The sequence below is a fragment of the Alexandromys fortis genome, unplaced genomic scaffold (genome assembly GCF_014885135.2).
Source record: "Alexandromys fortis isolate MF-2015 unplaced genomic scaffold, M_Fortis_MF-2015_v1.1 scaffold_56, whole genome shotgun sequence".
Classification (NCBI taxonomy): domain Eukaryota; kingdom Metazoa; phylum Chordata; class Mammalia; order Rodentia; family Cricetidae; genus Alexandromys; species Alexandromys fortis.
The window spans coordinates 6,946,026-6,969,194 of record NW_026067935.1 but is presented as its reverse complement, the minus strand read 5'-3'; the positions used below and the strand labels follow the sequence as shown (position 1 = coordinate 6,969,194).

Here is a 23,169-nt window from a genome sequence, read left to right as displayed (position 1 = left end):
TTTTTTGGCTTTTCGAGACAGGGTTTCTCTGTAGCTTTGGAGCCTGTCCTGGAACTAGCTCTTGTAGACCAGACTGGCCTCGAACTCACAGAGATCCCCCTGCCTCTGCCTCCAGAGTGCTGGGATTAAAGGCATGCACCACCACTGCCTGGCACATGATTTTTTTTTCTAATATTTTTTATGGTTTATTTAATGTGCATTGATGTGAAGGTGTCCTATCCCCTGCAACTGGATCTTCAGACAGTTTTGAGCTGCCATGTGGGTGTTGGGAATTGAACCCAGATCCTTTGGAAGAGCAATCAGTGCTCTTAACCACGGAGCCATCTCTCCAGCCCCTTTTTTGTTTTGTTTTGTTTGTTTGTTTGTTTGTTTGTTTTGTTTTTTTGGATTTTCGAGACAGGGTTTCTCTGTAGCTTTTGGTTCCTGTCCTGGAACTAGCTCTTGTAGTCCAGGCTGGCCTCGAACTCACAGAGATCTGCCTGCCTCTGCCTCCCGAGCGCTGGGATTAAAGGCGTGCGCCACCACCGCCCCGGCTACTTTTTTTGTTATTTTTAATGGACTAAAGGATATTAAAAATCTTTACTTATGGTTTCTATTTCTATGCCAGGATATCTTTTCAGGAATTCTAATTTATTAGTCTTAAAAAAAAAATATTTCCTAGGAGCCGGGCGATGGTGGCGCACGCTTTTAATCCTAGCACTCGGGAGGCAGAGGCAGGTGGATCTCTGTGAGTTCGAGACCAGCCTAGTCTACAGAGCTAGTTCCAGGACAGGCTCCAAAACCACAGAGAAACCCTGTCTTGAAAAACAAAAAAAAACAACAACCAAAAAAAAAATTTCCTAGGGCTGGCGAGATGGCTCCGTGGTTAAGAGCACTTGCTGCTCTTTCAGAGGATCAATTCCTGGTACCTATGTGGCAGCTCAAGACTGTCTGTAACTCCAGTTCTAGAGATTATGATACCCTCACACAGATATACACGCAGGCAAAACACCAATGCACATAAGATAAAATAAAAATTAAAAAAATTCCACTTTGAAACGGTATTGTATGTCACAAGTTAGTCTCAAATTTGAATTCAGTGTATAGCCAAAGGTGACCTTGAACTCCTGATTCTCCTGCCTCTATGGGCTGGCATCATAGGCACATGCAAGTGACATTCTAAGAGCCTTTTGGAGGGGAAGGATTATTGTTTTTGTATTGGGCACTTGGGTTCAATTTATTTGTCAGATTAACTAGTAAGCCTCCCAGACAAGACTGAAACAGGGGACAGCCCAAGCTGTATTGACCAACGCTGGTGCTCCTTACCATGCCCAGCTCGGTCAGAGTAGCACAGTGGGTAAAGGTTGTGGCCGTGCAAACATGACAACCTGAGCTTGAGCCTTGGAACCCAAATAATGGTAGAAGGAAAGAACCAGTTCCACAGAGTTCTCTTCTAACCTCCACATGTTACCTGAGGTCACGTGTCCCCTAACCCCACATAGCAATGGCTCTGGCTGGCCAGCCTAGCTGAATCAGAGAATTGAAGGCCAACGAGAGACCCTATTTGAGGGGGAAAAAAAAAGTATGACACCTAAGGAAGGGCATTCTGAGTTCCCTCTGACCTCACATGCACACATATGCACATGAGTGCTCACACTTCTAAATGTGCTGATGCTTTAAAAGTTCAGAAAAAGTGTAATGATAATACAAGGCGGTACAGCACACTCTTTATTGATATCTTACTTAATGGCAAGCTTTCTTTTTTTCTATTATTTGTAATAGTTTTTTCCCCTCATCATACATAAGGTTCTTTTGGAGGATTGTTTTGAGATAGAGTCTCTCTCGATAGCCCTGGTTATACTAGAACTTCACTTTTTAGACCAGGCTGGTCTCAGACTCACAGAGCTCCACCTGCCTCTGCCTCCCAAGTGCAGGTATTAAAGGTCTGCACCACCATGCCCAGCATATAAGGCTCCTTACCCTTAAGTATCCAGAGTTTGTCTCCTTTGGGGAAAGATGTTCTCTTGTTTACTGACAGTGCAGATTTCTCCATCACTAAATTTAACAGTGGTATAAAGATTTGTGCTAATTTAATGCCCACATTCTAATTTTGTCTCTTTTGTCCATCATGTGTTTTGGTACAAGATCTAGATTAGTTCATATATTCAATGAGCCTGCAGACTACCAGCTGTTAACTTTTATAAATAAAGGTTTGCTAGAACACCCATGCTGCTTTGTTATCTGAATGCTGAGGCTGCTTTCCTGCTACTAGAGACGCAATGAGTTCTTGCTACAGAGGTATGCCTGCAAGGCTGAAACATTTCCTATGTGGACATTTTTTAAAAGGGGCCAAGTCTTGGGACTGAAGAGATTGCTCAGCAGTTTAGAGCAGAAAGGTCCAGGATATGATTCCAAGTACCTATGTGACAGTTCATAAGGGTCTGTAACTCCAGTTCCAGGGAATTTGATGCCTTCTTCTGGCCTCTGCAAATGCTGCACACATACCATGTACATGCATTCATGCAGACAAAATACCCATACATAAAATGATATATATATAGTTTTTTGGGGGGCTTGGTTTGTTTTGTTTTGTTTTGTTTTTCCAAGACAGGGTTTCTCTATGTAGCAGTTCTGGCTGTCCTGAAACTCACTTTGTGGTGGCCTCAAGCTCACTGAGATCCTTCTGCCTCTGCCTCCCAAGTGCTAGGATTAAAGGCGTGCACCACCACTGTCCATCAATATAAATTTTTTTTTAAAGGCCAAGTCCTGGTGTTGCTTTTAGTAATCATCTTTGACCCAGCCTTAATCTGGGACCCTATATGTTAAGGTGGTGTTGTGGAGCACTGCATCTTTCTCTTTAGAGTTCTCCCGAGCCTGGCATTTATTTTGTTTTGTTTTTAGACAGAGAACATTGAGTGAGCAGAGAAAAGAGAAATAGTTGTAAGTTAGAGCGAGCCCTTAGGTAGATGAGGACGCTGGAGATGGTCTCCAGTGACGTGTGAAAGGGAGGGACATTCTGTTAGGTAGTGACTGATGCATGTAGGTGAAGCGGTACAGACTGCATGGAGTAAACCTCCATGAGCTAAGATGGCTGCAGCAGCAGCATCACCCTATGGGACCACTGTCGTACACGCTGTCTGTCAGGAACTACACAGCTTTGTTGCAAAGCTCACAGCTGTATTGGTTCAGATCCAGAGGTTGAGGTGGATTTGCCGATGGGAAGGTGTGGTAGATGTGTTTTGGTTCTTCTGATTTCTTGGCTTGCTAAAATGTGGGTTCAGTAACTAAGGAGGCAAAGGAGGGTTCATGGGTGATTTCAGAAACTGACGTCAGCTGGAGGAAGAAAGAAGACTTCTGTGTCCTGCAGAGCTCACTGAGACAGCTCTCCTTCTATTTCTAGTCCTGGCCAAAGGTGCCTTTAGCAACCGTCTTAGAGCTGCTTCTCTGTTACCTCCGGAAAGGCTGCTCTTTCTGGAGGGCTCAGCCCTCAGCGGGGGAGTTGAGCCGAGGGGCCTTCCTTCTGTTTACCCATGATGCTTTCCTCCTACAGGTGTTTAGCTGTCGCCTGGTGGATCTGGACTTGGCCTTGGCTTACTGCACTCTCTTACCTCAAAAGGATGTGTTTGAGAACCTCTGGAAGCTCATAGATAAAGCGTGGCAGAACTACGACAAAATTCTGGTATGCCCTGAGCATGGAAGCCTGCTCCTGTTGAAGTGTTGACGGTTTGGGGGACAAAGTGAAGGACTTTGCTAGCAAGTCTCAACTGTTTAGCAGAAATGGTGATCTGTCTCATGTGGTCTCGACCCATTTATGCTTGACTGGTGACACTGGTGATAAGCGTTGCTTAAAGAGTTAAGATGGCCTCCTTCCTTCCTTTTTTCTTTTTCTTTCTTTATTTTTTCTGAGACGGGGTTTCTCTGTGTAGCCCTGACTGTCCTGGAACTTGATTTGTAGACCAGGCTGGTCTCTAATTAGTACTGGGTTTAAAGGTGCACCACCACTCCCGGCAATATCTCTTTAAAAACTAAATAATTTAATCTTAAAAAACTAAACACAACAACAACAACAAAATAACTGTAACCGGGTGTGGTGACATTTGCCTTTAATCCCAGCACTTGAGAGGCCAGCCTGATCTACAGAACATGTTCCAGAATAGCCAAGAATATGCAGAGAAATCCTGTCTTGAAAAACAAAATGAAATATTTAAACATATGTGTGGTCAAGCATGGTGATGCACACCTTTGATTCCAGTACTCTTGGACAGCAGAGGATATGGAGCTGGAAAAAAGGGGGACTGGAGAGATGGCTGAGCAATTCAGAGTACTGGCTGCTCTTCCAGGGTACATGGATACTGTTTTCCCAGCATCCTCGTGGCAGCTAGCAGCTAACAACTGCCTGTAACTTCAGTCTCAGGGAATTTAAGTGCCTTGGGCACAGATACACACACACACACACACACATAGGCAAAACACTCCCATACATAAAATACGGATAAATAAGTCCATACGTGGGTGGAGAAAATGGCTGTTGGTGAAGCTTGCTGCACAAGTAGAAGGATCTGAGTTTGATCCTCAGAACACACACTAAAAGAACAAATAAGTGTGATGATGGGCACTTGTTGTTCCAGTGATAGGGCAGGAGTGGGGGCACAAGCAGACAGAACTGGGCGGGTCCTGGGCTTGCTGGCTAGCTCACCTACTGAGCAAGTTCTAGGTTTGTGACAGTACGGTTTCAAGAAAAGTGGGTGGTTCTTGAAGAATGGTAGCCGGGGTTGTCCTCCAGCTCCATACAAACCTTTTGCAGCCTTAGAACTTCAGCCTTTTCTCTGAAACCCTAAACTCCAGAGCAAGGCTTTTGTGTAGGATGGGTTTAACGGCCATATAACTTATCTTGGAGTTATTCTGATTGGTTGGTTTTTGTTTTTGTTTTGTATTTGGGGAAATTTTGAGGTTAACCCAGGTTGGCCTAAAAGTATCCTTTTATTGTGAAGGAAGAGTAGACTAAATTTATGGTCTCATGCAAAAAGCTATGATGCTGTGTAAAAGTAATGACTGAGGATGAGTCATGTAGCTCAGCTGGGGAGTGCTGACCTAACAAAGTGTGTGCATGCCTGTAGTCACAGCACTTGGGAAGTAAAGGTAAGAGGATCAGAAGTTCAGTGTCCCTCAGACACACAGTAAATGGGAGGCTAGTTTGGGCTACCTGAGACCCTGCCGCCAACAAAAGTCTCTGTATGGAGGTGTTGCTGGAGAGAGGACTCAGCAGTTAGAGTAGTTGCTGCTTTTCAGAGGACCAAGTTCAGTTCCCAGCAGCAATGCCAGGCAGCACACGGCTGTCTTAACTCTAGCTCCAGATGATCTGACACGCTCCCCGGCCTCTGCAGGCACCTGCACACCTGTGGCACACACTCACATAGACACACACACACATTGAGAAAACAGAGGCTGAAAAGGTGGCTCAAGGGTCAAGAGTGCAAACCTCTCTTCCAGAACTCAGGAATTCGGTTCCCAATACCCCCACATCGAGCAGCTCACAGGCCCCTGTAACTCCAGCCCAGGGGAATCTGATGCCTGTGGGATCCTGGAGCACCTGTACAGAGGTGCACATACATACAGAGAGACACATAATTTGAAGTAATAATAAAAATCCTTAATCACAATAAATCTTTTAAAAAGGAGTACTGACCATACAAACCAGTATGTAGTTGTCACAGAAAAGTGTATAAGGTTTAGGGAATATGGGAACTCAGGATTGAACCCAGGGTGCACACAAGCTGGGCCATGTCCTCAGCCCAAGGTTATGAGTTTTCTGTTCTTAAACAGGATCTTATGTGTAGCTTGTCTGTCCTGACACTCTCCAGCCCAGGGTGCTCTTAACCTCTCAACAGTCCTCCCCAGTGCAGGGATTGCACGGGTGCTGCTGGACCTGGCTTTGATTTTTCCCCCTCCTTTCTGAGTTTTAAATAAAATGAATTAGAACTAATACTATTTGATCTTGTTTTAACTTTTTAGGCGTTATCTTTGGTGGGCTTTCAGCTGGCAAATCTCTATCAGGATATTGAAACAGGACGTCGGTTCCGTGAAATCAGTATTGATGCTCAGTGGGGTATTCGTCTTGGTAAACTTGGTGTAAGTATTCATGGTGCTTTTATTCAATTCTTGAAGATATCTACTCTGAGATTATAAGACAAAGATCTTGTTAACCGTTGCTTTGGGGTTTATAAAGAAACAGGGGTCTTTGGTGTTATTTCTTTTTTGATATTTCCTTTAATAGTGATAGAAAAAGCTTGATAATTCCCCCGGCTTAGCTCTCCTTTATAGATGTGTATCTCATACCGACTGACATTTATACTCTCAGACTTCCTTGAAGCCTTACATCATCTGTTGTTTAGTTAGTAGGTTTTTTTTTTCTCTGAGACAGGGTTTCTCTGTAGCTTTGGAGCCTGTCCTGGAACTAGCTCTTGTAGACCAGGCTGGCCTCGAACTCACAGAGAGCCGCCTGCCTCTGCCTCCTGGGTCCTGGCGTTAAAGGCGTGCGCCACCACCGCCCGGCTGGAGGTAGGATTTTGCTGTGCTGCTCAAGGCTTGGACTTGGTTTAAACAGATCCTCCTGTTCTGCCTCCTGAGTAACAGGGATTTCAAATGCATGCTGCTGCCCCTTCTTGGCTAAAAATAATATTAAGGAGTAGCAGTGATACATACTGTCACCCTAGTCCTTGGGAAGCTAACACAGGAGGGTGGTCAATTTGAGGCCAATTTGGGGTATAAAATGAGACATAAAACATTTCATTTGCAAATAGATCATTTATGAGGAAGGCGAATATTGCTGAAATGTTCTGTGTTTTGTAACTTGATTCCTGTGCAGCAGCGGAGCCAGTTCACTAACACTAACAGCCAGGCTTCCCGGATGAAGTGGCAAAGATTCCCCAGGGTTCACAGTGGTGGTTGGCTGAACAGCATGGTAAAAATCAAATTTAGGGCTAGCCAGATGGCTCAGTGGGAAAAGGTGCTTACCACCAAGCCTAAGTACCTGAGTTTTTCATCCCTAGAACCGGCATTGTAAGAGAGTTATCCTCTGACCTCCGTACACTGGCTCAGCAAGCACACACACACACACACACACACACACACACAATAAATAGGTAAATAAACTTAAAAATAAAATTTAGAGGAACTGTAGAAAATGTGTCTTTATAATAATAATAATAATAGTAAAGTAAAAAGGCGTGTTGTAATGTTGCCCTATTTCTGATACTTTTCAGTGTTTTTCATTTTGTCTTCTTTGTCTCTAGATTTCTTTTCAGTGTGCTTTCAGACAAAATTTCCTCACCAAGAAAGACCTCCTCAAAGCTCTTGTTAATAACACAGACATGGACATAAGCCTCATTCTGGAGTATTGCAGGTAATCTTTAAATGTTGATACCATCTATGCTGTTGGCTTAGCCAGCTTGCAGCCCTCGCTTGGTAACAGAGTAGTCAAGGCTGTATTCCTGCAGCCTGTAGACCTCTGTTTTCTTTTTCTGTGGTGGGCAGACACAAAGCCAGGTTGAATTATCTGGCAAGATCTCTTTGTTTTCCCTACACCCAGATGATAATCCAAACCTGTGATAAAAATACGGAAATTCTGCTCTGAGCTGGTATTGTGTCTCACACCTCTATTCCTACACTTAGGCAAGAAAATCACAAGTTCAAGACTAGCCTGAGCTACATAGTGAAATCCTGAATCAAATATATATAGATATAGACATAGATTTCTGGGTTTCTTCTCCCTGGCAGTCTTGACTCAGCAGGTCTGAACTGAGGAGCCCTGAAATCCTCAGTATTTAATATGGGATTCGTATGGATGACTTCTGTGCTGAGAGGAGCATGGGGATATTCTGAGTCCAGTAATGCTTCTACCTGTGGGAACCATTGTTAAGGTCGCATACAGAACATGAATACACTGGACCAAGTGAGGAGACAGAGATGAGGCGAACTATGTGAGATGGTCATGGTCGGACAAATGATAAGTCTGTTCCTCAGATAGTGGAGGTTCTCGCTCCTCTCTCACTTGTGATAGATAAGTGGATTCTGGGGTTTTATTGTTGGTTTGTTTTGTTTTGTTTGTTTTTTGATCTAGGATCTCATGTAACCCATAAAACCTTCACATTTGCTATGTAGCTGAGGTTGGTCTTGAACTCCTGATCATCTTGCCTTCACCTCCAAGTGCTAGGATCATAGGTGCATATCATTATGCTAGCTTAGATCTGAATCTCTTTGCTTTTGTTTTGGTGCTAGGGATTAAATGCATCTAGCATCTAGTCAAATGCCAAACATCTAGTCGGTCCCTCCTCCCTTTGGGGACAAGAGTTGTGATCCTGGCTCTCTCTATGCTGAGGCTGCAGTCAAGGACTAAAAGCTGCCCAGAGCTCTGCATGGCACTGACTCTTTAGTTTTAAGAACTTCAAACATTAGTGAGGGTGTGTCTGCCGTTCTTTACAAAATTGGATCCCAGTGGGCTCTGAGTGCTGCTTCACGTAACTGTTCCCTTTCCTGCAGTTTAAGTAGCCATGGTAATACTAAGTTTGTTTCAGTCATTCAGCAAAGGCCTTGATCATTTGTATCGACAGTGACACTTTGCCCGAGGCAATCCATGTGAACTAACTCAGATGACTTTTAAATTTTTTCATTTGGTTTTTGTTGTTTTGGTCCAGACTGGTTTGGAACTCTCTATGTCACTCAAACTGGCCTCCAATTTGTGATCCTACTAAGTCAGCCTCCTAAACAAAGGGATTACAGATGTGAACCACCTTAGCACCAGGCCCAGCTGGCATTTAGAATGTCAGGGGACTTAACTGTGATGGTTCTTTTTGTTTGTTTGTTTTTCAAGACAGGGTTTCTCTGTGTAGCTTTGGTTCCTGTCCTGGCTGTATTCTGTAGACCAGGCTGGCCTCGAACTCACAGAGATCCGCCTGCCTCTGCCTCCCGAGTGCTGAGGTTAAAGGTGAGCACCACCACTGACCTGCTTGACTGTGATGGTTCTTAAAGCATTGCATCATATCTCATTTACTGTGCATGGCAAACTAAAGGATCACTGTCTCATTCTAAGGGTCTGAGGAGGTGTTTCAGTTGTTACTTTGTCTATACTGGCCAAGGTCTTTTTTTTTTTTAATTATGTAACTTATTTTTGTATGCGTGTGAAATAGGTCTAGACTAGCCAAGAACTCCCTGTGTGGCTAAGGGTAACCTTGAACTCTTGATCCTGTTAACTACAGCAAGGGCTGGCATTACCAGCTAGACTACATGGTTTGAAAAGACAATAATTAAACCAGACATTGTGATATAGATTACCTCAAACCCCATTCTAGCCGCAGTTTCCAGGACCCCTTTAAAAAAAAAAAAAGGCAGTATTTAGCTTTGATGATGCGTACTCCTTCTGACTACGAGGCTCCCTGAGTGATAGGAGCCTGTGCTTAGCATGCACACCCTGGAGATCAGCCTGTAACTGACCGCTCTTTTCAGCACCTTTCAGCTGGACTCGGATGCAGCCCTTCAGCTGTTCATTGAAACCCTGCTCCACAACACTAACAACCAGAGCCAGGGTGGTGCCAGCCCGGAGGCCACAAAGCAGCAGCATTCCAGACTCCTGGCAAAAGCCACTGAAATGATTCCCTTACTGGCAAGCACAAAGGATTTGGTGATCAGTCTTAGTGAGATCCTTTACAAGGTGGGTGAGTGAGGAAGTGGGCACCTCTGGCCGCCCACTCGCCTTATCCTTAATTAATTAATTAATTAATTAATTAATTAATTAATTAATTAATTAATCTTTTATGCCAGGCAATGGTGGCGCATGCCTTTAATCCCAGCACTTGGGAGGCAGAGGCAGGCGGATCTCTGTGAGTTCCAGGACAGGCTCCAAAGCTACAGAGAAATCCTGTCTCAACCCCTCCCCCCCCCCCAAAAAAAAGCTATTATTTAAAAAATTAATCTTTTATAAGGTAAATGAGTGAGGAATTAGGTATCTCTGGTCGACCACTCTTCTCATCCTTAACTACAATACTATCAACTGGATATGTTGATTCCTCAAGTTTTCGTCTTTGTTTTGTTTTAAGATAGGGTCCCACATAGCCCAGGCTAGACTCAGTATGTAACTCAGGATGGTCTTAAATATTGAGCCTGTTGTGTGGGGGGAAGCATGCCTTTAATCCCAGCATTTGGGAGGCAGAGGCAGGCAGATCTCTGTGAGTTCGAGGCTAGCCTGGTCTTCAGAGTAAATTCCAGGACAGGCACCAAAGCTACATAGAGAAACCCTATCTTGGGAAAAAATGAAGAAAAAGAAGAAAAAACTCTTGAGCCTTCTGGTTCTATCTCAAGTGCTGGGATTATATAGGTGTGTGCCACCACATTCTGCTAAATTGTCTGTCTGTCTGTCTGCCTTCCTGCCTCTGTGTGTGTGGGTACGGGTTGCCCCAGAAGACATAAGTTTACCAGGAACTGGCAACTGTAACTGGTTTAAGCTGCTTGGCATGAGTGCTGGGAAACCAGCACAAAGTGGTTTCTAACCACAGAGTGGTCTCTCGAGCCTTAAGTTCCTTATGTTCACACAGCAATCTATTTGATACATCCCTGTCCTGTCTTTCTTGCCTTCTTTTCTCCCCTCAAAATAAAGTAGCATTTTCCACCAGAGCTGTTTGGCTTGTTTTCCCTCAATATGTGGCTTTTTGCGATGGTCTCAGGTGGTAGTCTACACTGTCCTGGAACTTGCTGTCACCAGGGGTGACTTTGAACTCCTTCCTCTATTTCCCAATTGCCGGGATTACAGTGTATGCCACCACGCTTGGTTTCTCAGTTTTGTTTTCGTCTTACATTTATTTATTTTGCATCTCTTATGGGGTATGCTCATCACAGCACGTGTGAGGTCAGAGGACAGCTTACATGGAACTGTTTCTACCATGTGGGTCCCAGGGGTTGAACTCAGATTGTCAGATTTGGCGACCCTACTCAGATTTTTTTAAATAGCAAGCATTCTTTGTCAAAGAATCATATGAGAAAGAAAGTATAGATTCCAAAGGGAAATTTTCCTGTGGGTCCTGCTCTCTGGAGTGGGGTAAATGTTAATAACTTAGTGTAGTGCCATTCCATAGTAAGTATCTGGCCCATTACCTGTCCTGTGTAGTATCCACTGCTGGAGAGGACACTGCATTTGACCAGCCTTTTGTGAATAGAAGTTTAGACCATACATTTCAGTATTATCAACAGTTACATTGAGTGAATGTGTGTTTTCCTATTGTGTGTGTGTGTGTGTGTGTTTTAATGAAATTTTCTACCATTTGGTATTTTTAAGTTAAGAGGTCATTTGATTGGGAGGTCGGAAGGTAGGTAACAGGAGAAATGAGGTTATCAGACTGTAAGATGAATTTCAGTCTTGTAAGTCAGCCGGAAATTATAGACTTGCTCCTAGGTAGGATGAACCATCTTCCCACATTGATAATTATGTACTTTTAGTTGGCATTTAAAAATTAGAAAATGCTGTGTGGGCAGAAAGGAGGAGCAAAGAGAATACTTGTCTTTTTATGAGCTTGCGCAGATACCACCCAGTTAACCCTTGTGTCAGGAGGGTGGTTAAGGCTGAGTCCTTCTAGGGCCTCAGACACGAAGGCCCACACTGTAGTTAGGGCATTTCCGAGGTAGCCTTCCTCCCTCATTTCTATCATATGTAGAACAAAGTTGACCATGTGTTTATCCTTTTTGTGTTTTCTCTAAAATATCACTGCCTTGTACAGGTTGTTAGAGTGTGTTTCGAGACATCTTAGCTGTGGGTGTTAGCCTAGTAAAGGTAGTTTTAGAGGTGAGAGAGAGCTGGTCTGTGAAGGGCAGCCGGGGCTTTGGTGCCTGCTGAGCCTGTGTTTGTTATTTGTACCAATGAACATTACCAAATAGAGCATGCGTGAGCGTGGCAGCGCCTTCTCACGTTTTGACATATTTCTGCTTTTTCGCAGCTGGACCCGTATAATTATGAAATGATTGAAGTTGTACTGAAAGTTATAGAGCAAGCCAACGAAAAGATAACCAGTGTGAACGTTAATCAGGTACAGAAGTATTTTAAACATTGAAAACTCATCTCTGTGCTTTGGTTTATTATGGTGATATTTTAGTATAACTATTATAATACTAAGAATATGATCTGGGCTCTTTCTGGGTTGTTCTTTGATCTCCCTTTAGATTCTGAACTTAATTTTTAATAGTTTTATATTTTAAATGTAATATATTTAATTGTTTAAGAATTTCAGCTGGGCAGTGGTGTGACACACACCTTCAATCCCGGCACTCACGAGGCAGAGGCAGGTGGATTTCTATGAGTTCAACGCCAGCCTGGTCTACAAAGTAAGTTCCAGGACAGCCAGAGTTGTTATACAGAGAAACCCTATCTTGAAAACGAAAAAGAAAAGAAAAGATTTCATACATGAATACAGTGTATTTTGATCATATTTACCCTGGTCCTCTACCAATTTATCCCTAAAATAACCCCTAGTTTTCTTTAATTCATTTATTATTTTTATTAATGATTTTTGCTTTTTCCATTTTTAAAAAACATTAAGTGTGGTGTGTGTGTGTGTATACACATGCACACATGTGCGCACAGTCATGTCTGTGTGTGACTGTGGTGTGCCAGTACCATGCACACCACATGGGAGTCAAAGGGAGTCACCGCTCCCCTTTAACTTGCATGGGTTTGGAGGATCAAACTCAGGCTGTCAGACTTGCACGGCAAGTACTGCTGAGACATCTTCCCCGCCCGTGGGTTTGTTATTTTTTGGAACAAGATCTCATATAACTCAAGCCATTTTCCTTCCTTCCTTACTTTTTCAAGACAAGGTTTCTCTGTGTAGCCCTAACAGTCCTGGAACTTACTGTATAGACCAGATGGCCTCAGACTCACAGAGATCCACCTGCCTCTGCCCCCAAAGTGCTGGGATTAAAGGTGCACCATTACCTTCCTGGCTTGCAATTTTCAAACTCATTATGTAGCCAAGTTTGAACTTGAATTTCCTGGTCTTCCATCTCTACCTCCCCAGTACTGGGATTACAGGCACTTTCTACCTGACTGGTCACTTTCTATCTACTATATGGGTGGAAGATTTTTAGAGTTAGCTTGGGAAACATAATAGGATCCACCTCAAAAAATAAGTTGAGTAATTAAGAATGAAAACTTTCAACTTCAATGTTTTTTGATTTCTGCCACAAATTATTTGAAGAATTTGTCCAAAACTGCCCAAGTCTTATTCTCTGAGCCAGATGGTACCCTCAGTTCCTCTGAATATGATGTCTCTAATGTTTATGTGACGTGCTTTAGGAGACAATAATACAAGGAAAATTAGAAATGTACTTTGTTCTGATTGTGTGTGTGCCACCACGTATATGTGTCAGGTCAGGTTGACAGGCATGGTGACAAGTGACCCTGAGCCTAGAAAATCCTGCGAGGACTTGGCAGTGCACGTGGTGCAGATGTTACAGGACAGGGTGACCCTTACAGATCCCTTGCTCATTTTACAGGCTCTGAATCTTCTGAGACACTTGAAGTCATACAAAAGAATCTCCCCCCCAGTGGACCTCGAGTACCAGTACATGCTGGAGCACGTGATAACTCTTCCGCCGGCTGCCCAGGCTAGACTGCCTTTTCACCTAATATTATTTGGCACAGCACAGAACTTCTGGAAAATTCTCTGTATGTTCATTAACTACTTAGGAGTTTTACTAAATATCCAACTAATTTTTTTCTCATGTGTCATGTCCTCCTTCCCTTTCCAGCCTCAGAGCTCAGTGAAGAGTCACTTCCAACTCTGCTCTTGATTTCTAAGCTAATGAAGGTAATGGGTGGAGCCTCGGAGGACCTTGTCTCTCCCCCTGAGCCTGGCCAGGGGGCTTGCACTGCTTGCCACTTCACCCTTACTCTCCTCTCTCCTGAAGTTCTCCCTAGATACTCTCTACATGTCTACCGCCAAACATGTTTTTGAAAAAAAACTGAAACCAAAGCTCCTGAAGTTGGCACAAGCCAAGTCATCAGCCCTGATGAACAAAGAAGTAGACAGGCTCACGCAGACCATCGAGTCTTACCTCCTCTCCATAGTCAACCCGGAGTGGGCCGTTGCCATCGCCATCAGTCTCACCCAGGAAGTCCCAGAAGGTGCAAAGGACCCGCTTGTAGGCTTTGTGGTGCTCCCTGATAGCCTGGGTTTCTGGTTTGTCCTTTCTTGCAGTGCCGGGGATCTATCTGTCCAGGGTTTTGTACGTGCGAGGCAAGTGTTCGGCCTGTCATTGTTCTCATTTACCAGTCTTCATCAGCTAGGAACTGACAGGAAGGTCCTGTTCTTCGCCAGTGTTTGAAGAGTTTGTCCTATGAAAAACAACATCTCTCAGGCCCATTTCTAGCTTGTTTGAAAAGCTTTGAAAAGGCAGTGTGGGTGGTTTTATATAGAAAACTCAGTAAGGAACTGGGAATGGACTGGAGCTGAGGAAGGATCTGTAGCTTTTGATTTTCTCTTGTATCCTGCAGTTCCATTTCCCTCTTCTATTTTTATTGGATGTTCACTTATAATTTTAAAGTTTTTGCTGCTTTGGTCACGTGTGTTGTCTTTGAGGATTTAGATTTGCTCACAAACCTTTGTCCTTCCAGGTCCCTTCAAGATGACTAGTTTGAAATTCTGTCTGTATTTGGCTGAAAGATGGCTACAAAACATCCCATCTCAGGTGAGTCTGAGCCATGGTTGCTTAGCAACTGTCTTATCCCCAGCCCTTACCCCAGTACCTAGAGAGGAGAAGAGATCCTACAGTTGCCAATGATGGATGCATGAGGGTGCAGCTGGAGCAGGGAGGGCCCGTGGTCACTAAAGATGGAGTGTCACCTCTCCCTTTGGAACTTTTTAAAGGATGAGACATGTGAGAAGGCCCAAGCCTTTCAGAAGAAGCTTTATCTCCAGTTCCGGCGCTCGGGAACTGAAGCCGTGCTCATAGCCCACAAGTTGAATGTTCCAGAATATCTGAGGGTGGTAGGAAAGCCAGCACACCTCATCGTGAGCCTCTATGAACATCCCAGCATCAGTGAAAGACTTCGCACTTCATCTGGCAAAGATTACCCTGGTGGGACAAAGCTTCATTCTTTTGTTCCAGGAAAGAGCTGCTGTTCTGATTCCCCGCTGTTGCATGCAAAAGCCTGAGTTTTCACTTTTGTACTTTTTTATCTCGGTGATCTTAGATATTCATGCAGCAGCTAAAGAAATAGCCGAAGTCAATGAAATTAATTTGGAGAAAATTTGGGACATGTTGTTGGAGAAATGGTTGTGTCCCTCAACAATGCCCGGAGAGATGAGTGCCTGCCTGCTCACAGCCCAAGTATGTGGTTCCGCAGGAGCTGAGTTTGTGTTCACAGGATAAGGCCTCCAGAGAGGACACAGACTGACTGACCCTCTCCCTCCCTTCAAGACACGCACTTTACACCTCAGGCTGGCCTAGCAGCATTGTTATTCTAACACCTCAGCTCCTAAGTGCTGAGATTATAGGCCTGCCCCCACACCTGACTCTGACTCCTCAAAGGTCAGCACTGGGTCAGTTTGTTTTCCTTTCCCTTACTCTGTAGCCATGCTCACGACTTCACACATATTCTTAGATGGAAAAGGTCGCCTGTTTTTTGTTTTGGATTCATGTGATTTTTTTTTTTTTTTTTGGTTTTTCGAGACAAGGTTTCTCTGTGGTTTTGGAACCTGTCCTGGAACTAGCTCTTGTAGACCAGGCTGGTCTCGAACTCACAGAGATCCACCTGCCTTTGCCTCCCAAGTGCTGGAATTAAAGGCGTGCCCCACTACCGCCCGGCTGTGATTTTTATTTTTGGAATAATTTAAAATGCAACAGGAAAGTTTAAGAACAGTGCAGAAATATTCCTGTATACTGTTTACTCAGACTCATTGGTTTAACATCTCTCTGTATTTACTTCATCCTCTGCTTCTCTCTTGTAGCCCTTTTGTACCCATTTCCCTCCATTGGACAGTGTATTATATGCCATGTCCCTTCGCCCCTTAGTATTTAAGTGCATATTCCCTAAGAGTAAGGATTTACATAACTACTATAGCTTTAATTTAAAAAAAATAAAACAGAAAAGTCACAGCACTTGGGAGGAGCAGCACTTGGGAGGAGCAGGTGAAAAGATCATTGCAGCTGTAAGGCCAGCCCTGTCTGCACAGCAAAGTTAGTCTAACCAGGGCTACCTACTAAAGAGCCTGTTTCAAAAGTAAAAATTAGAGGATTAAATATTGAAATAATGCTCAAGTTTACTCTCTATCTTACAGTTTAATCAGTAATGTTCAAGATCTAGTTCTCCGCTGTGCTCAAAATCCAGAGTCTGCACTAATCTCCTCTGTTGTTAGTCTAAAACTTTTCCACAACTCCCTGGTCTCTTATGGCGTTGACAAGTTTTGTTTGGTTGTTTGGATTTTCTTCTTTTCTTTCTTTCTTTCTTTCTTTCTTTCTTTCTTTCTTTCTTTCTTTTCTTTTCTTTTCTTTTTCTTTTTTTTTTTTGATTTCTTTTTTCTTTCTTCTTTGGTTTTTGGTTTTGTTTTGTTTTTCGAGACAGGGTTTCTCAGTCAGTAGCTATGGAATCTGTCCTGGAACTCACTCTGTAGACCAGGCTGTACTCGAACTCACAGAAATCTGCCTGTCTCTGCCTCCCAAGTGATTTTGTTTGTTTTTATAATATTTCTATTGTATGTATTGATGTGAGGTGAGGGGCACATGTGCAGTGTTCACAGAGGTCAGAGGACAACCTGTGTGAGTTAGCTCACTCCTACCGAGAGAAGAACTAGACTCAGCTCATGACACTTGGTGGCAGCCCCCTTTCCCTGCTGGCCCATTTGCCATCTGACACTGGCAGTGTGGAAGGGTGCTGGCTAGTTCTTTTAAACTGCCCTCCCATTTTGGTTTACCTAATATTTTCCTAAGATAGAATTCAAATTTTAGCTAGGTGTGGTGGTGCATGCCATTAACCTCAACACTCAGGAGGCAGCGGCAGGGTCAGGCTGAGTTGGAGCCTCACATGCTCTGCATAGCAAGTTCCAAGCCAGCCAGCGCTACGTAGCAAGACCTTGCCTCAAAATAAGTAATCATCAAACTCAAATTCTTTAAGTATCATGCTGCATAAATGATGTTGATATTGGAAAAAACATATCTGTTTGGTCCTTATAGGTAGTATTAATTTACTTGTGTGTGTGTTGTGTGTGAATTATTTGTGCGTGCATGTGCTATAGCACACACATGGAGGTCAGGCCAACTTTGTGGAGTCAGTTCTGTCCTCTCTTTACAGGTTATATTAATTTAGATGCACATCTCGGCTAAGTTGTCCCTTTCTCTAATACATCCTGTTCTTCCCTTTGGAGCTATTGGGGGAAATATTTTGAGATAATAGAGCATAATGAAATTATCTACAAAGAAAAAATTCTCCCCCTACCTCATCTCCCCACCCCCACATGTTAGCTTTGCCACCGTTGATGAGTTTTGACATGTTTTACTGTGGTGGCGCGTTAACAGTCTGAAGAGCGCAGGCTAATGCTGGAGTTTTTTCAGTGCTCTAACGTAGGCTGTGCGCTTTAGTCACACTGGATAGATGATGAGTTCTTTACGGCAGATCGCGGCACATCATGCTGGGTTTTTTTTGTTTGTTTGTTTGTTTTGTTTTTTTTAGAAATAGTATAATTGGCTTTAACATTTGTGGAAGGATTAAACAATCTCAATCCAGCTTTTTCAATAGTTTCTCTGAGTTTTCAGGTAGAACTTAATAAGTTGATTCTATGATTTCTGTGCTTATGTAGGAAGATAGTATTCTTGAAATGTATTTGTAAAAAAATGGTATAACTAATACAAAATTAAGTATTATATTTAGTGTGTTCGTTTCAGTTGGGGTGCTAATCTGTTGCCCAAACTAGTTTCAACTCCCAGCTAAAAGCAGTTCTGCTGCAGCCTCCCAAATAGCTGTGACTAACTGTAGTTGGGCAGCTTCTGTTTTATTGTTTGTTTGTTTGTTTGGTTGGTTGGTTGGTTGGTTGGTTGGTTGGTTGGTTTTTTGAGATAGGGTTTCTCTGTCCTAGGTGTCCTGGAACTAGCTCTTTAGACCAGGCTGGCCTCCAACTCAGAGATCTGCCTGCCTCTGAGTGCTGGAATTAAATGATGAGAGCCACCACTGTTTGGCTTTTTTTTTTTTTTTTAACTTTACTGAGCTGATTGATTGACTTTGGTGCTGGATACTGGACCCACAGAGTGTTAAACTGAGATATGTCCCCAGCCCTTGGCTTTTATTTTAATTTAATTTTTAATCACATCCAAATTGCTTGAGGGAATTGGCTCTCTCCTACCACGTGGATCCAGGGGATTGAACTCAAATCTTCAGGCTTGACAACAAGCACCTTTACCTATGAATAAATCTTGCCTGAAGACCAGAAACAATGCTAAAGCCACTAGGTGTCAGGTGTACCTTTAATCCCAGGATTTGGGAGGTGGAGTCAGAGGGATCTTTGTGAGTTCAAGGCCACCCTGAGCTACACTAATCCAGAACAGTTCAAGGCCATTTTGGGCAGAAACAAATCCTGGTGGTGTCTCACACCTTTAATCCCAGTCCTACAGAGTCACAAGCCCTTAATCTCAGCACTAGCGGGAATATAAAATGGGAGGAGAGGGAGGCTGAGTCTGCTTAGTTTGCAGTCGCCCAGCCTTGGTAAACGTCAGAATTCTTTAGTGGCTTGGCTGCTTTGGTTCTCTGGTTTTCAGGTTGAACCTCAGTTTCTGTGTCTGGGTTTTATTATTTGTGCTATACCGATCCACAGTGTGCTGCTACATTAGGTCTGAGTATCCCAGGCTGGACTCTAGCTCACCATGTAGCTGAGGATGACCTAGAATTTATGTACCTCCCAAGTGCTGGGATTAGAGATGTATGCTCCCACACCTCATCTGTGCTGTGCTGGGCACTGAACCCAGTGCTCCATGCTACTGTGTAAGCACTGCAGGCCTGAGATCCAGCGCTAGCCTCATTCTGCTAAGAGCAGCAGATGCTTCAGGGGGAACATGTAAACTTGTGTTTGCAACCACCATTTCTGTGTTTCAAGCTCCATGTTAGCTCAACTAGTCAACTGAAAGGTTCTGGCAGCTAGAAACCATGCCTCACATCAAACCTGGCACAGTGGTTTGGGAGTCCTGATGAATATATGTTAATCTGGCAAATGACTCATTTAAATTCAGTGATAGAGCCCTAGCTCTCATGCCTGACTGAGGCTCTGGGCACTGGAAAACTGAGCATGGGAAGAGCCAGCCTAGGCTACATAGTGAGACTATGTTTCAAAACAAAACAAACAAACAAATCATACAAATATCATGATCCTTTTTTATTTGTTTTATAGGCTGTCGGGCCTGAAACTTGAATTTGGTATATAGACCAGAGTCTTTCCTTGAACTCAGAGATTCACCTGCCTGTGTTCCTCAGTGTTAGGATTAAAGGCATAATTTACTATGCCTACCTCTGTTCCTTTTAAAATTTATCCAACAAATGTCACCTCCACTAGGACCCAAATGTTTGTTAACCTAAGGCCATGTGTGTGCTTGGAATTGGATTTAGACCTTAAAAGTACTCAGAATATGCCAGGCAGTGGTGGCACAGGCCTTTAATCTCAGCACTTGGGAGGCAGAGGCAGGCGGATCTCTGTGAGTTTGAGGACAGCCTGGTCTACAAGAGCTAGTTCCAGGATAGGCTCCAAAGCTACAGAGAAACCCTGTCTCGAAAACAAAACAAACAAAAGCAAAAGTATTCAGAATATATTTATTGTGTGAATGAATGAGCATGGAGCCTTCATTTAAGCAAAAGTCATCATTAACCAATTAATCACAGTTATTTCCTCCACATAAATTTAGTTTTGTTTTTGTTTGTAAATCATTTTATTGTTTTATGTGTATGACTGTTTTGCTTGTATGCATGTCCGTGTACCACAGGCATGACTGATGCCTGCTAAAGTCAGAGGAGGGTGGTGGGTCCCCTGGAACTGGAGTTACAGACAGTTGTGAGCCAGCCACTATGTGGGTGCTGAGAATTGAACCTGGGCCCTCTGCAAGAACAACAAGTGTGCTCTTAACTCTCTATTCCTATAAACATAGTTTTGTTATATGTGGGATTCTGATAGCTATATTGTGCTAAGATGAAGTTTGTGTATCCATAACCTGCAGCCTTTAACTTCTATTCTTCTCTGTTTTCAAAGAAAGCATCAGAGTTTTTTGGCCTGGAAGAGGATGAAGCGCTGCACAGGTATGCTTTCCTTCCATTGTGGCCTACTCCTTGACATCCAGTAGGGGTCTTATTAGGAAAAGAGATTTACAAGTTAGATTTGGAAAGACATCTTCGTGTAACCTGTGTTGGAGTCTCAGAGAAGAATCATTCATTGTTATGACAAAGTCTCCACAGGCTGGGGAGGGAGTCAATAGCCAAGATTGAGGTTTTGAACCCTCTGTGAATGTTCAAGGACTTCAGCAGAGATTATTCTAAGCATAGAAAAACTCTTCTAGCTGGGCGGTGGTGGCGCAGGCCTTTAATCCCAGCACTCCAAAAAAAAAAAAAAAAAAAAAAAAAAAAGAAAGAAAGAAAGAAAGAAAAGAAAAGAAAAACTCTTCTATCAGCTGGAGCCTTAGCCCCAGGGCCCCGAGTATGCTTGCTTGCATTCTACAAAATGGCATGGCTCAAATAGACACAGATTCCTTTGTCTGAGACTAAGATCTTTTACTTGTTGTTTTTTTTTTTTTTTTAAATTAGGGTCTAACTTGTTTTTTCAGTCAGGGCCTAACTCTGTGGGCAGTTAAACTGATCACAAGCTTGAAATCCTGCCTCAGCCTCCCACGTACCGAGATAACAAGTATGCAGTATTGGGCTGGCTGGCTCTTGCTTAGTAACCTCACCCTCCAAAGACAGGGTTTCTCTGTGTGGCACTGGCTGTCCTGGAACTCACTCTGTAGACCAGGCTGGCCTCAAATTCAAGAGCGATCCACCTGCTTCCCAAGTGCTAGGATTAAAGGTTTGTGCTACGTGTAGCTTTTTGCTTAGTCTTTTAAGGGTAGGTGTACATTTGTCCAACTCGGATGCAGCCTCTGGCCTGTCTAATGAAGCAGTTATGTGGAAAGCCCTAGTAGCAATTCTAACAGTACTAGAAGGAATCTCTAGAGCTCACCTGTGAGACCAGAGCTTCTGTCTTTTCCCCCTGAGAGCTCCCTCTCCTCCAGCCTGTCTAATCCCTCTGGACCTTCCTAGGAGTGGCCTGCCAGCCCTGTACTAGAGTTCTTGTATCACTTACAAGGACCTCCTGTGTACTAGAGAAGCAATTTCCTGTTTGTGACACTCCCTGTGCCACAAGCTGTAGTTCGTGTCAGTTTGATCAATAACACTGGAAGGCTGACTGGCTATGTAACAGAGAATTCATCAGAGTTCTTTCAAGCCAGCGTTTGTTCCCTACATTATCCTTGCAGCTGTGAAGGCTATCAAGAAAAAGCCAAACATCCGTACTGGAGACATGACTTATTGATTAAGAACACTGCTTGCTCTCCTAGTAGACCTGAGTTTCTTCCCAGCACCCACATGACAGCTCACAGCTGTCTGTAACTCCAATGCCAGGGGATCTGATGCCCTCTTCCGGCCTCTGCAGGCACCAGGCACACACACATGGTGCACAGACACACATGCAGGGAAAGCACCTGGCACACAAAATAAACAACAATTTAAAATAAAAAAGTTGAAGCACCTTTGGAAGTAAATAAAACTGGCGTTGGCCCGTGTCCTGTCTGGTGTCTGGGATGTTGCCATTTACTGTGCAGAAGCGCAGCTCTGTTGTGTTGGCAGTCTACCTCGAAGTTTATAAATGTCTTTCTTTTTTCCCCAGAGTCGTCTATCTCCTCCAGTCTCGTCCGATTGATTATAGTTCAAGAATGCTGTTTGTGTTTGCCACCTCAGCTACAAGTGTAAGCTCTAGAAACTTAATCAGAACACGTGCACATCTTAGCTTGGCATTTTCTCCCTGTGTGTTTTTTCACACACGGTTTCATAAACACAATCCAGATAGTGCTCCCTACATACCTATCAGGCTGTGTTATTTGATGAGCAGGGATCAGTGCACACATCACACTCCACTTAGGGCCATGGGTGCAGTGTCTGCTCTGCGGGCCATGATGCACCTGTTGGTAGCGCTCACGGTGCACTTTTTCCTGTTGTCCAGGTTACTACCTCCCTGACCAGTCAGCATTCCTGCTTCCAGGGGACTGTACAAACTTGTCTCCATGCCCCGGATGACCTGCTCGGACTCTGGTCATCCACCAGCCTCTCCCTATGCTAAACTTCAGTCTCCCTGAAGGGGACACAGTCTCCTTTGTGCTGAAATAGCAAGTATGGGCTCCTCTTGCGAGGCAGCTAGAGCAGAGAGAGGAGGGGTGAGGAACCACGGGGCACATGGTCCTCAGATGGACAGGAGGAAAATCTGAGGTGCTGGAAGTCAGCTCATGGCAGTTCTTGCAAAAGAGTCTGTCCTTTGGTCATTCTTTAAGTGCAGCTGGTGTCCATTAGCCAGTTAGCTGAGGCTCCCCAGGGAGCTGCTTTCCTCCTGACGCGCTGTCTGTAGGTGAACTGTCCACTTTGCCGAGAGAATACTACTAATGGATGCATCATCGTTAAATATGTTAACGTGCATTCAGAGGGGAATTCATCGACATGATACATATAAGAGTTGAGGAATTAAGAAAATTGTTATTGCTTCATCAAGGGCTGGGTGGTGGTGGTACACACCTTTAATCCCAACACTCAGGAGGCAGGGGCAGATCTCAGAGTTTGAGGTCAGCCTGGCCCGCAGAGCTAGTTCCAGGACAGCTATGGAGAAATTCTGTTTCTTAATACAAAAACAAACGAACAAACAAAATAACAGAAAATCATTTCAAGGGAAGTCCTCTTTGACTTCCAGTGCTGGCAGTGGCTCCAAGCAGCTGGGGGTCACTGCCTTGATCTGCCTGCAGAAGTAGCCACTACTTCATTAGTACCAGCAGTACAAATATCAACAATTTTTAAAAGGCAAAGAACAAAGAGCCCTCTTACTATTTTGGACCTTTGCCTCCTGAAAGAGTCTCAGGAGTTCTCTCCAGGGGTCATGTTGAACTACT

The 23,169-nt window shown here is 43.8% G+C and overlaps 1 protein-coding gene across 1 annotated transcript in view; it reads left to right on the top strand.

Moving 5' to 3' along the window:
- Kntc1 (kinetochore associated 1) overlaps positions 1–23,169 on the top strand; it is a 92,064-nt gene that overhangs the window by 46,986 nt on the left and 21,909 nt on the right. The window contains exons 40-52 of the mRNA XM_050146636.1: positions 3,380–3,658; positions 5,992–6,108; positions 7,272–7,381; positions 9,481–9,685; positions 11,958–12,047; positions 13,513–13,684; positions 13,768–13,826; positions 13,927–14,143; positions 14,633–14,706; positions 14,886–15,096; positions 15,212–15,348; positions 20,241–20,287; positions 21,906–21,984. Coding sequence (XP_050002593.1) covers positions 3,380–3,658; positions 5,992–6,108; positions 7,272–7,381; positions 9,481–9,685; positions 11,958–12,047; positions 13,513–13,684; positions 13,768–13,826; positions 13,927–14,143; positions 14,633–14,706; positions 14,886–15,096; positions 15,212–15,348; positions 20,241–20,287; positions 21,906–21,984 — 1,797 coding nt within the window. The remainder of the gene's footprint in view (positions 1–3,379; positions 3,659–5,991; positions 6,109–7,271; positions 7,382–9,480; positions 9,686–11,957; positions 12,048–13,512; positions 13,685–13,767; positions 13,827–13,926; positions 14,144–14,632; positions 14,707–14,885; positions 15,097–15,211; positions 15,349–20,240; positions 20,288–21,905; positions 21,985–23,169) is intronic.